General features: G+C 37.3%; 2 protein-coding genes across 5 annotated transcripts in view; one reads left to right on the top strand and one right to left on the bottom strand.

Annotated features, from left to right (window-relative positions):
* The window catches only part of LNX1 (ligand of numb-protein X 1), a 65,231-nt gene extending 60,505 nt beyond the window's left edge, over nucleotides 1-4,726 (top strand). For all 3 annotated transcript variants that reach the window (XM_059470146.1, XM_059470144.1, XM_059470145.1), the window contains 2 exons: nucleotides 2,612-2,770; nucleotides 3,797-4,726. In XM_059470146.1, coding sequence (XP_059326129.1) covers nucleotides 2,612-2,770; nucleotides 3,797-3,932 — 295 coding nt within the window. In that variant the 3' untranslated portion in view covers nucleotides 3,933-4,726. The remainder of the gene's footprint in view (nucleotides 1-2,611; nucleotides 2,771-3,796) is intronic.
* A 651-nt stretch (nucleotides 4,727-5,377) lies between these two features.
* The window catches only part of FIP1L1 (factor interacting with PAPOLA and CPSF1), a 37,266-nt gene continuing 29,411 nt past the window's right edge, over nucleotides 5,378-13,232 (bottom strand). For both annotated transcript variants that reach the window (XM_059470147.1, XM_059470148.1), the window contains 3 exons: nucleotides 10,868-11,087; nucleotides 6,441-6,578; nucleotides 5,378-5,704 (listed from right to left, as the gene is read on the bottom strand). In XM_059470147.1, the coding sequence (XP_059326130.1) occupies nucleotides 5,557-5,704; nucleotides 6,441-6,578; nucleotides 10,868-11,087 (506 nt within the window). In that variant the 3' untranslated portion in view covers nucleotides 5,378-5,556. The remainder of the gene's footprint in view (nucleotides 5,705-6,440; nucleotides 6,579-10,867; nucleotides 11,088-13,232) is intronic.

The following is a 13,232-nucleotide window of genomic DNA, read 5'->3' as shown; positions in this document are numbered from 1 at the left end:
AAAAGCCATCTTGCTAATTTAACATTTATGGATCTCACTTAGTTTGTCCTTTTCTTGTGAGTTCTTAGAATTGGGTTCTCCCACTTTTGTATGGCTTAATAATACATAAACAGCTCCTCTGTTCTTTCTGTAGTACGATCCAATATGTGGTGGTTATAAAATTCGTGCACATGTGCATCTGACATCTGTCAAAACTTGGCCTGCATGCAAGCGGAGGGGCTGCGGGCAGGCCGGCGGGAGGAAACAGTGATGCAGGACCTTAAGCATTCTCGCCCCAAGACTTATTTCAGGGTAGCTAATTTAATTGTTTGTTGTTTAGGAAGACAGAACTCCTTTATTGGTAGAGGGACTTGTTGTGAAGCATGCACAAAGGAAATAACAGGGAACAGCTGGCGAAGAGCATTTCCCCAGCTCTGTGGTGCTGTTTCTACCCTTGCTTGTTTTCCTGCTCTCCTTTCTTTGCCCTCCTCACATTTCCTTCCCTCAGCTAGTACTTAGAATACTTTTTAGATCATCTTGTCATAACATTTACAAACATTAGTACTTCACACAAGTGCTTTTCTTCATCTGTAAAGTGAGATGAGAAAGAGACAAGGTGGCCAAAGTCATTCTGCAAACCTGGGGTACAACAAGATGTAAAACATGAAATTAGGACAGAAACACCTCCAAAGTAACTCAATCTGGCCTGTAGGACACTGGTGGAAACAATTCTCAAATATTACTTACTTGGCTGCCATTTGGGTACTGTAATGGAGAGGGAGGAGGGAGTTACCCTTTTCATAGCTGTTGGTGCTGAAATCCTCCTGTAACTGGGCTGGTTTTCATTCCTAGAGCATAAGGCTACTTGTGCTTTATGAAAATCAGCCAGGAATTGTACATTTAACTGCTTGAAAACAGGCACTGTTAAATTCCTCATGCATCAGTAACCGATGCTTTGTTGTAGTATTGCTCAGGATAGGACCCTGTGGCTAGATATTATATATCCCCAAATCTTGAATCTGAGGCAGGTTCACACATAAATTACTCCTTATCCTCATCTTCTGGAGTATTTACCAGTAAAGGCTGAAGACTATGAGCTGCTCTCTTCCAAGGAGATGGTTCTCCTTAGACCAGCTGCAGTTTAGTGAGTGTAGCCCTGGGCAGCAGAGACCTCTGCCCCAAAATCAACACTGAATTATAGCACTAATGGCTGAATCCTGGCACTGCTTGGTCATGACCTTGATAAGTACCATTAAACATAGAGGGTTTAAGTGATTTTGCACATTGAAGTCCACAGATGGTAAAGTAATAATGCCTGGCTGCTCAGGAAGAAGCAAGTGTCACCTGTTTCTTACATTAGCGACCAGTGAATTCTTGTGCAAATATTGCATACCTACCATCCTGGCAGCAGGTGAATATTTGTAGGCCCTGGGGGACTAATCTAGTATTATGCTGTGAAAGACAGCAAATGCACTATTTAAAACACAATTTTTAAAACACTAGGCATATCAGTCCTTAAGATAAAGGCTATGTATCTTCCTATAGAAGTGTCAGGTGCTTCTTAGAAACATAAAATGTCCCTGAATAGAGCTTGTAACAGTTGCCTGCTGTAGGTCAGCCTATATTTTAAGATTTGGAGTAGCAAATATATTTTTAGACATTCGGAAATTTCAATCATTCCTGGGGACACCACTAATGATAAGATGGTTAAGTACTATGGACAGAAAGTTTTATCAGTCATTCTCTAACAAATGGAATTAATTTGGTTAAAAAAAAGGAAGAAAATTAATGTACTCAGAGCATTAGGGAACATTTAAGAGTCTAATAACACTATTCTTAGTTTTCCCCTATTCCTACTTTTGGAACCTCAGCTTTGATGAACATAACATACAGTATCATAAAATACATTCAAAAGACAGAGGGAGAAGCAGATTTCAGTTCTCTTACAACAAAATCTTGTGTTAATCATTACAGTAAAGACAAGCTATCTTCTTGAGAGCAGACTCAGAACTCCAAAGCACTGACTCACATGGTTAAGTTTCTCTCATCTTCCATGCTTTGACTTATCAGATTACTCAACATGAAAAGCTCAGGATCCCTAATTCCACCAATACCTGTCTTCATGTAATCTGTTATTTTTGTAGTTCATTCCATTGGTCTTAAAATTATTTCACTTTGACATGCACCACAGTATTAAGTGTCTGAGCACTTTGACCTAATTAATCACATACGGGCTCATATCTGGAAGATAAACAAGTCATTGGGGTGTACAAGGTAGAAGAAACACAGCTTTTTGAATTGCTGATTTACAAACATTAAATCCAGGCTTAAGTGCTTTTCTCCATCACAGCAACCACAGCATTTGCATAGATTCCTACCCTATAAAAAAAACTAATTTAATACTTAAGACCAAGACTAATTTTACTTTTGGGATAACTGCTTATCTGGTTGTAACAGGAAAGCAGTACTACAGGAACAGAAGAGAAGTGTAGGTGCTTAACACAGTGGAAATATGGCACTACTGTAACTCTTAAGAACAGTGTATGGGTCCATGAAAAGGCAGATTCATTATTAGTGGTTCATCAGAATCTCAAGTTAACTATAAACATTTAATTAAACTGGTTTATTTCAGATATTTGTACAGCTGCAAAGAAATTGTATTACGAAGAAATACATCTGGAAGTCTTGGCTTCAGCATCGTAGGAGGTTATGAAGAACATACTGGGAACAAACCATTCTTTATCAAATCCATTGTTGGGGGAACACCAGCATATAATGATGGCCGAATTAGGTAATGATTAATATCTAAAAAAAGTAGCATTTATGTAAGTTCTTCTGGTTAACCTGTGGGAGTTTTAAAAAACATGTTTTCATTAAGGCAGTGGCAGGGACGGGGGAAGGACTCACTGACACAGAAGTAACTCTGGGAGATAAGGAAACAGGACACAAGTATCCTGAAGTTTAACAGATCTGCTTTCATAGCAGAATGTTTTCAGATGTCTAGCAATCTACTAGTATGTAAGTTAAAAGAAGAGTCAATTTGATCTCTAGGGTGGTACAAAGCATGCCAGCACAGACATTTCCCACATCTCCAGTTCTAAACACCCCAACCAAACATCTTCCCTGCAAACACCAATACACTTGAAGAGAGTAAATGCACAATCGTGGCACAAACTTACATCAATTAACAAGGCTTAAAAGGTACAGTTGTTCAGAACACAGATCATTCTAGTACCTAAGGAGGGCCTACAAGAAAGCTGGAAAGGGACTTTTTACAAGGGTATGCAGTGCTAGGACAAGGGCCAATGGCTTTAAACTGAAATACAGTAGTTTTAGACCAGATATTAAAAAGAAATTATTTAATGTGAGGGTGGTGAGGCACTGGAACAGGTTGCCCAGAGTTGTGGATGCCTCCTCCTGATTCAGTGACAGGCTGGCTGGGCCTTTGAGCAACCTGGTCTAGTAGAAGGCGCCCCTGGCCAGAGCAAGGATTGGAACTGGATTATCTTTGAATTCCCTTCAACTGAAGCCCTTTTATGATTCTGTGATGATGAATTACCAGAATGAGTGTCAGAAGAACTATATCATGTTTTCTATATTTGTTGAATTAAACTATATATGTTGAATTAATTATAAATTTGTAAGAAACCCAAACAAGTGAAATATTTTCACCTGCTTTATCCCCTTAGTCATGAACAGCAGTTAGCTAGAGGAGGAGCCATAATACTAATTTCTACCTCTTCCCCCAGCTTGAGGATGTGCTTTGGCATTTGAAAATATTTAAGATTTAATTGTTGTCTTGCATTTATTTTTTCAGATGCGGTGACATCCTCCTTGCTGTCAATGGCAGGAACACATCAGGAATGATGCATGCCTGCTTGGCAAGGATGCTCAAAGAACTAAAAGGAAAAATTACTCTCACAATTGTGTCCTGGCCTGGCACATTTTTATAAAACAAGTCTTCAGGGAGAGTGTGACAAGTATCTTAACATGGGGAAAACATTTTAAAAAAAGGAACACCAGTCTTTGCTTTTTTGGGGAGTAAAGTATGTATTTATAAAGAAAAGGTTTGTGAAATTTCAACCTGCATGTCAAGAAAGGCAAAGCAGTGACACCTGTCAGAAAATCACTTCAGAGTGATCCAAGCTACAGACTAAAGTCCTTCCTTCCCTGTGTTCTTAAGGGGTTTTGTTGTTTTTTTTATACATACCTATATATATATTTAATGCATTATAATAATAATAACGGAATTTAAGGAGCAGCAGCTTCTGCTCACCCACTTTATTTTGATTTACAAAAAGAAAACCTTGAATAACTAATGGAAATATTTCTTGCAATTTTTCTAGTTGCAATAATCAGGTGAAGGTTTTTATCCAACACATTAATAGCACTTTGATTATGTGTACCTTTTCATGGTCAGCATGAAGCTGGTATTTTCAAGACTTTCAAGTACTGTTTGTTAGTCTGTAAAACTGTGAATGAAATTTCTAAAATAATTAAAAATAATTGTAACTGTGTACTTGTACAGACATTATTTTCATCCAAAACCAAATTACCTCGTTTCCCTGGTTTGTTCTGATTAATTCTATTAAATCTGGAATTTTTATATAGACTATTACTTTTAAGGAAATACACTGCAGCCTGCTAATGCCATCAAGTAAGTCTTTTGAATAGCAGTAAAATTTTTGTGGGACTGCCTTATCAATCACACTTGATACTGTTCTGCATGAAGTAAATCTGAAAGCGATGATGGTCCTATATGTCTTTTAAAATAGTCCTTTGTCTTTCTCTGCAAATTACTCATGTTCCACAGCCTTGTTTTTATCTCACAAGCCTACACTGGGAAGAGGATATGTTTGTTAATCTTTATCATGTTAAGGGCAGCTGTTCCCCTAGAACAAAGACTAAAATGAACTCTCTCTTAAGCCACTGAAAGGCAGCAGGGACGATTATCCAGCTTAATTCATCCTTATGCACCCACACAAACCAGACATAATTACCACGTGTATCATCACCATGCTCAGTGTTCCATTCAACTAAGAACAATCAGCACCTTTCCCACTTTCCCTGGGTTTTATTTTTTGCTTCACGTTATTACGAGGCTTTTGAAGAGCCTGCAGTTCCTGTGTGTCCCTGTGGTAAAGGATGACCTTTCCAAATAAGTCTCCAAAAGCTATGCTAAACCCACACTGTTCCAGATGTTGGGTATATATTAAAATGAATACACACTGTTTCTAAAGTCAGTAAAAGAATGACCTTCCCGTTGGCTTATGAAAAAAGGAGACAATTTAATACAAAGAATTTAAGCCCTACTTATATTGTAAGAGCATAAGCCTCTAGATGTAAGATGTTTTCTCACTGTTACTGTTTCTTAAAAGACAAAGTCAGTCCAAGAATCTTAACATGAAAAATTTGTTCTTTTATTTTCAAAAAAAAAACCAAAGTAACCTTTGATTTCAAACTAACAGAACAAGATTAAGAGCAAATTATTATAATTCCCAGAAAAATAACAAGATTTATAGTAATCTATTTCTGGCACTAATATATATGCAAGTAGGCAAAAAAAATCACACAAGCCTATTCCACAGGGGCAGCTTCAGTGTTTTCCTGTTCAGGAGCAGGTTCACCACTGGCTTCTTTTCCTTCTTTGCTTCTCTTGGACTTCTTGTGTTTGTGCCTTCTGTGGCTATCCCCTTCTTCACTGTCGTGACGACGTCGGCTGTTACTAAATAGAGAGAAAACATGCCTCAAACACTTGACACTTCAGGCCCTATTTCATTACAAAGTACCAAAAAAACACCTTCTGCATTCATATTTAAAAACTGGCATCTGCTCCCAACTCAGAGTTTTTGGATGTCAGTGCAGAACTGAATTTTTCCTGGAATGGAACATACATCTATCCATCCTGTACTTTTTGGGGGAAAAATAGAATTATTTTTCTCATTTGTAACCCATATTCCAATAGCAAGACTTTTAACAACATCCTGCACCTACTGGCATTCCTTAATAATTTGACCTTCTTGTTGACCCCATTTTCTGGACTTAACTTTTATTTTTAACTTAAAATGGGTCAGGTAGAACAATTTCTCTCAAGTGACTGTGAGGATTAATTTACTTACTGAGAATGACTATTGAGTTGTTCTGTTCATGCTGCTGAATGTCAGCTTCATTTCACCCCCTTCTGACTCACCATTTTTACCCTTCTTTCCCCAGTGTCCTACTTTGTGTTCACACACTGACTGTCACTCAATACGAGGTTACCCAGGGTCAGTATTGCTTCTTGTCTGTCCATGTTTCACACGGCAGACTTGTTCCAAGTAGCACATTCAAGTGTTTACAGTCTTTCCACAAAAATCCTGTTTGTTTGGGGTTATTTTAGAAGTTTACTTCTTTTTTTTTTTTTTCCTTTTTTTTAAACTGGGCAAGTCTTTCATATCCTATTAAAAAAAGAGAAATCAAACCTTCGAGATGACTTGTGTCGAGTCTCTTCTTTCTCTCTGTGCCTCCTGTCTCTGTGTCTGTCTTCTTTCTCTCTGCTTGTCCTATGGCGGTCGTAGCCCCTCTCTGCATAGTCTCTGTATCTGTAGCGTTCTTCATCACTGATTCAGAAAGAAGAGATTTTCAGGACAGTAAGACCAAGGAGTATAACAATAACAAGCTAAATCAAGAAAAAATCTTTATATTGGAAAATCTTAATATTGCTTCTGGGTGTGTCTACATGAGTTCAGCGCTTAAAGGACAATGAAGTTCTTCATGTTATACACTAGACTTATGCAGTTAATGCAGTTTTGAAAGGAAATTTTTCATTAAAAATGAAAGAAAAAAGAATACAACAGTGCCCCACTAAGTTTATACAGGAGTTATCAAGCTGTTAGCTTGAACCTGTATCTAACTGTGAAGGAAATACAATCCTACATAAACTTCAGTAATTTTTTTGGATCAGTGTTTGAAACATTCAACACTTATCAGCACACTTTTGGACTATTATACAATTTGGGTAAATTAAAATTAGATTTTGGTACAGTTATCTACTTCCTTACGCTCACTTCAAGAAAAGGAAACACTAAGCACAAAGAGTAAAGTATACTAAATGTTTGGGTTACTTTTGAAATTAATTTTTCACTAGTGCTGTCTCTACTTCTCTCTAGGATTGCCATGAAATGCTGCCCTGCCACAATGTTGGTAAAAACCCCGAAATATTACAGGTTAGACAAGAATTCAAAGGCTTTACTTAAAAACATATTTTCATATTTTGACTTGATGAAAAGGACAGTTCTAAGAGTTTACTGAAATCTAAAAAAAACCAAAAAACCAAGAAAATTCCAAAGTCCATTGTTAGCCAACACAACTCAAATGGTACATTAGCATAGCTTAAAAAGGCATGATCATTTCATCATTTCTATAAGAAAATCTTACCCAGCATCATTTAAGAGTGTAACTTCAATACAAATAACCTCAGTGTAATTATTTATACATCACATGAAGTCTACTCTAACCATAGTTTGGGAGATCCCCACCAAGTCCTAAAGAAAGGCACAATGTAACCAGTCTTTCTAAAGCACTAAAATCAGTAACAATTTAGATACTGTTGACCTAACGACAGGCAAGTGTTTCTGTCTCTGCCAACATAGACCACGAAAGAAATTACCTTCCTGAGGTCCCTGCAGCAGCAGAAGGGATCAGACAGATCACACAGGGAGAACAGCTCAAGCCTACAGAGATTTCTCGTGTCCTGGAGCAGTGAGAACTGAGATCTACCCCATTTTATCTGCCATAACTTGGATCCCCTGGCTATTTCGCAAGTGAGAACATTCCATTAATGATTATTACAGCTATGCATGAAAACTCAGTGAGAAGGGGGAACACCTGAAGCAACAGCACTAGTCTTTTTATGAAAACTTGTATGATTACATCATTAAGCAAATGTCAGAAATTAGTAATTTAAGACACTGTAGAGAAACACTAGCCACTCAATAGAAAATTCTGCTTTTTTGAGGGACATGAAAAATAGTCACACACCAAAACAAGGAAAACTACAGCTACAACTACTGAACTCAAAATTATGATTTGCCACTGAGTAATACAACTTCATTGACTTTATACTGCATTTATAACCTCAGATCAGAGAGTAATCGGATCGAATTGTGAAAAGCACATTTGTGCTCAATTGGCACAAAACCTGAAGTTGGAAGGCATGAGTGGAGGTCATCAGGACCAAACGCCAGCTAAAGCAGGGCCATGAGGACCAGCTGACCAGTACCATGTCCAGACAGCTTCAGGCTATCTCCATAGATGGAGACTCCCCAGTCTCTCTGTGCAACTGCAGCTTCCTCCCATATCTCATATTGCTTCACAAAACTAATATTTCGATGATCAGTATCTAATTAAAAAGTTAAAATCTGAATGCCTACCACTAACTTCTGATAAGCTTCCCATGAGAAATAGGATTGCTACTTGTAGACTTACAGCCTGGTTTCAAAGAGATCCAAAGCCCTTAATGGTAACTCACACTCTGCATTTGTTCCATTACCCAGTTATTTTAAAACACTCTAGAAAAGGTTAAAAATATTACTGACACTCCCTTTTAAACCTTATTTTGGCAAACTACTAAAGAACCATGACAGTTTGTAAGTGTGTCTGATGAAAATAAACAACTTCTCTAAGTAAAGCAAAAACTCAGTTTGCCAAGACCAGTGCATTGGGAGCTTTCAGGAACACTCTAATGCTGCTCAATGCTTTTGACCTTTATTGCACACTGATCGTGGAGTCTTGTTCAGTTTGTTGACCACCAGGACACCAAATCCTGTAAAGCTGCAATCCAGCCAGGCAGACCCTCATCTGCTCTTCTCCATGAGATTATTAAGTTTCTAAACTTAACTATTAACTTTCTATTAAGTTTCCTGGGGACTTTAGAAACACAGTTGCTGGGGTTTTTCTGTTTTTTTGTGTTTTTTTTTGTTTTTTTTTTAATTTTTCAAATTGCTGAGGAAGAACCACAATACAGTAACAGATCAATCAAATTCCAATGTCTACATTTTTAGTGGTAACTAATTGACTTGAAACTACCAAAATAAAAACAAAACAAAAAAACCCCCAAACAAACAAAGTCCCAACCTTTGCAGGAGGGAAACAGTCCAAAAATAATGGCATCTTCTCAAGGGGGCAGAGTGAGATGCATTGTAAAAATGCACACTTTTTTTTTTGAGGATAGCAGGGTAAAAGCAGAACAGAATATAAAAACAGCTGAAAGTTCATTTTAAAACCTCATTTTGGTTATAATAGAATAAAAATAATCCTGTTTTCCGATAATTTTAAGAAATGTTGTAACAAAACCACACACTATTAATCTGGAAAATAACTGCTAAAAGCATTGAAAGCTGTAATTTCTGAGCAGTAAAATTATAAACCTGATGCTTACTACAAACTTCACCAAAATACCACTTGATCAAAGTTTAAACAAAGGCAATATAAATAAAATATATAAATCTGTGCAGTCTTTAAAATAGTTCACATTCTCTTCCTCACAGTTCCATGCATTTTATTTTCATAAGTGCACAGAATTGAAAATAAACCTTCTTAAGAAATATTATATCTGCATGTTCTTTCTTAAGCCTCTCACACCTCTTCTGTGATTCCCAAACCAACTTATCCCAGTTAAGGGCCTCCCATTTTCTTATACAGCCATGTGGCAACAGCTTTGCTACAGATGGTGGATAATTTAGTCACATAAAAAAGTCGAGGCCTGCTCTTCCCCCTCCTTTACAGATAACTCTGGCAGCAGCACAGAGATTTCTTGAGGCCTGGAAGCTATTAAGGTTCATTTCAAGCACCCTTGAATGACCAGGGCTCTTTCTGGCCTTCAATCAAGCTGTCTGAGAAACAGATGTTTACATAGGTCTTCAGCCCTCAGAAACTGACCCTGGAACGAAGCACATACCCACAGGAGAGGACATCACCACACCAGCATACATGGAAAATCCCCCAGCCTGCACCCAGTTTGGGTCTTCAGCTGACAGTCATCATGCAAAAATGTCATCTCTCAACCGCAGAAATGTTGACTCTCAGTGCTCTCCCTTTGGCTTAAAACCATTAGTAAAAACAATCTGCCTAATAGCTAACATATATATTCTGTAAAAATTTAAACTTAACAATGAACACTGAGAAAAAAGCGTCAGACATTTACCCCAAAAAGCTTAGCAGATAACAAGCAGAGGAAATTTAGAAAAATCTGGCTAACCAATAGACCTCTGTTCTATGGAGCCATAGTGAGCTCAACATTAAATGCTTTGTGCCTGAGCACATGAACCACAGAACAGTTGCAGCTTTTTTTAAAAAGCAATTAGAAAGCTGAATAAATTTATCTGACGTGATTTTCATAATCTAAATCAAATTAAAGTTCTTGACCTTGAAATAATAGTTTTAAATAAGAGAGGAGAGATTATTATCCAGCCATTTTTAACAACCATATGAATCATTTTAGCAGTATTTATTACCATTAATTAAGGTCAAATGTTGCAACACATTGCTCTTAGTACCAAACTCGCAACGAAAATTCATTTAGTACTTCTGTAGATTTTTCTGTAGATTTTTTCTAAACCTACTGATGTCAAAAAGAGATTAATATTTCAGATATTCTCAAGACTTAAATCACCTTTAACCTGTAAAGCACTATGACCAATTTGGATGTATACTGTCCTTTTTTTCCTGCTTCTGTTTTACATGTGGAAATTTAGAATTACAGTTTCCAAAAGGGCAAAGGTGAGGAAGCCACACCACCCAGCTCTTTGGAGCATGCAGCAGAACACTAAAGTTGAATGTTGAAGTACCCTGTTTAACAGAGACAAGGGCTTTGAGCGGAGTTCCAGCACGTTGAGGACACTGCACTGACCTGTTGAACGCACTTGAAGATGGACTGTGATCTCGGTCCCTCTCCCTGTCTCTGGTACGGTCCCGATCTCTGTCTCGGTCCCGGTCGCGATCCCGATCTCGGGATCTCTCTCTCTCACGTTCCCTATCCTTCTCTCTTCGTGCATAGTAATCCCACTGTTTGCTGGTGTCCAGAAGACTGGACCACGAGGGTGCAGAACCTGCAGGGTGTGGAAAGGTGACTAAAGAAAGAGATGTAGTTATTAGAAAGAGTAAAATCAAATATCATATGGAAACTAATGCAAGAAAATGCATTTGTCAGTTTCCTCCAATTATATTTTTTAATCTTCCCCTTTCACTTAATGCTAAGCAAACACTGCATTTTTTCCATGATTATTACAAAAGCTCTGGCACTCATTTAAAGACTTCTTATGAGGATGTACAAAGCCATACCCCAAAGACTGTCTAAACACTTTTGGGGAAAAAAAACTGTGCAAATACTTGCTCAAAGAATCTGATTCTATGTGGCCAAATGGCTTTATTTTTGGGGAACAACAAAACAGAAACAATTGGAAAACAAAAATGCCTTTGAAACTCAAGTGCTCTGAAAATATAGTTCAGAAAAAGGACACTTCCAGCCTTGTAGTTAAATGCTATTATTTTTATCTCTTGTACTTTAAAATCATTGTATTTAAAATACAATGTTAGCTATGAAGTTGTTGTTCAGTAATTTATATTCTATACTATGCTTTGTCATACTTTTCTGATTACGGATGTAAAAGGAGCTTAAGAAATAAATTCACTCTGGGGAGAAGAAATAATGCTCCCACTTGTGCTCTGTAAGATAACATTTATGAATACTCAGCACAAACACTAATACCACTAAAATGTAACAGTTTAAGAAAATCAAGCATAGTCTTAATCTAGAAGTGACATGTTAAGATGTTAAGAAGGAAGTCTTAACACTGTCTCCCAACCTTTTTTAGATAGCTAGCAATGGGGAGAAGGAATGCTTCTCCACTGCTTTTTGCCAACTTCAGTGTAATACAGAACTGCTGTATTTAATGCCCCAATTGTTCTGTCCTGCCCTCCCTCGCCAGAAGTCCCGTGAACGCACCCTGTAAAGGAAAAACAAGGGCTGAGTATTTAGCTGGAAACAGCACTCTCTAGCGGACTTACAGTACTGAGGACTTCTCCCTTTCTGCTTATCTGCCTTGCTAGCTTTCCTAACTTTCAATAAATCGTTTGTTTTGAGCTCCACTTCATCATCTATAACACGAGAACAATATTTACTTGACTTCATGGTGTCACAAAGAGATTAACAGTACAATTAACATAAATATCTACTGAACAATGCAAAGTGTGTTACTGGTGCTGTATTTAATACTATTGGGTTATAAAACCAGTGGCTTCTGCTGACAGCTAAGTTCAGACTGCCTTGCCTGTAATGTCTGGGTATGCCTGCCCCAGAAAGCTTTGGCAGAAGCTTAAGAGAGCAGTTTGCCAAGCGTCCAGAGGAGGAATACAAAAGACCTTTAGAGCAGGCAGCATAGCACGAGAAAACCACTTCATTGTTAAAATACATTTGTAATTAAAAGTATTACAATTCCTTTAAAAAAGCATTTATACAAGGTTTTGCCTCTAATAAAATGCTTGACACTGTTTAACTTCAGGTCTAAAAGCAAAATGAAGGGTTAACAGATAAATATGTCCTAATACAATATTATGCTACTCATTATGCTGCCAAGACCTGAAATTCATTGAAGGAAAGCAGCCAGAAATAGCAAAAAAACCAGCTGCACTTAAAAGACTGCTAATTTCCTTGACTTGCCACTATGTCAACAACACACGTATGGTACGAGACACTGGCTGTCAGTGTATTCTGATCTAAAGTTTAAACTTAAACTTAACTTTAAATGTATACTACAAACCAATTATTAATGGTAGTACAAACTTTTACAATAAATTTTGGGATACTCCATCACATCTTGAGTAACTCTCATCAGACATAAGTGTTTCTCCCCAGTAACATGAGATAAAATTGTAATTTGACACACTACACATTTTTATATCTAGATTTTCACCAGGAATTATTCACAACACACAAGAAGCTTATTTTCTAGTATGAACTGGTATTCTGCTTTTACTACACTGAATAAAATAATTTGTCACTTCTGTTATTTCTACACGGATTATTCCAATAATTTCTACAAGAAGGAAGACACTTCAAAAACTCTGATTTTAACTCTGATTTTATTTTTAAAACAGAAGGAGAGCTTTGAATAATTACTAGTTTTGGAGACATGAGCCCAGTTTTGGAGCTACTTAAAAAACTTAAAGCTTCACAGCATAAAGCAAACTATTTAATACTTCTTGCTTGTGCCTCA

This window comes from Ammospiza nelsoni, chromosome 4 (genome assembly GCF_027579445.1).
Source record: "Ammospiza nelsoni isolate bAmmNel1 chromosome 4, bAmmNel1.pri, whole genome shotgun sequence".
NCBI classification, from domain to species: Eukaryota; Metazoa; Chordata; class Aves; order Passeriformes; family Passerellidae; genus Ammospiza; species Ammospiza nelsoni.
This window is presented reverse-complemented; position numbering and strand designations above follow the sequence as displayed.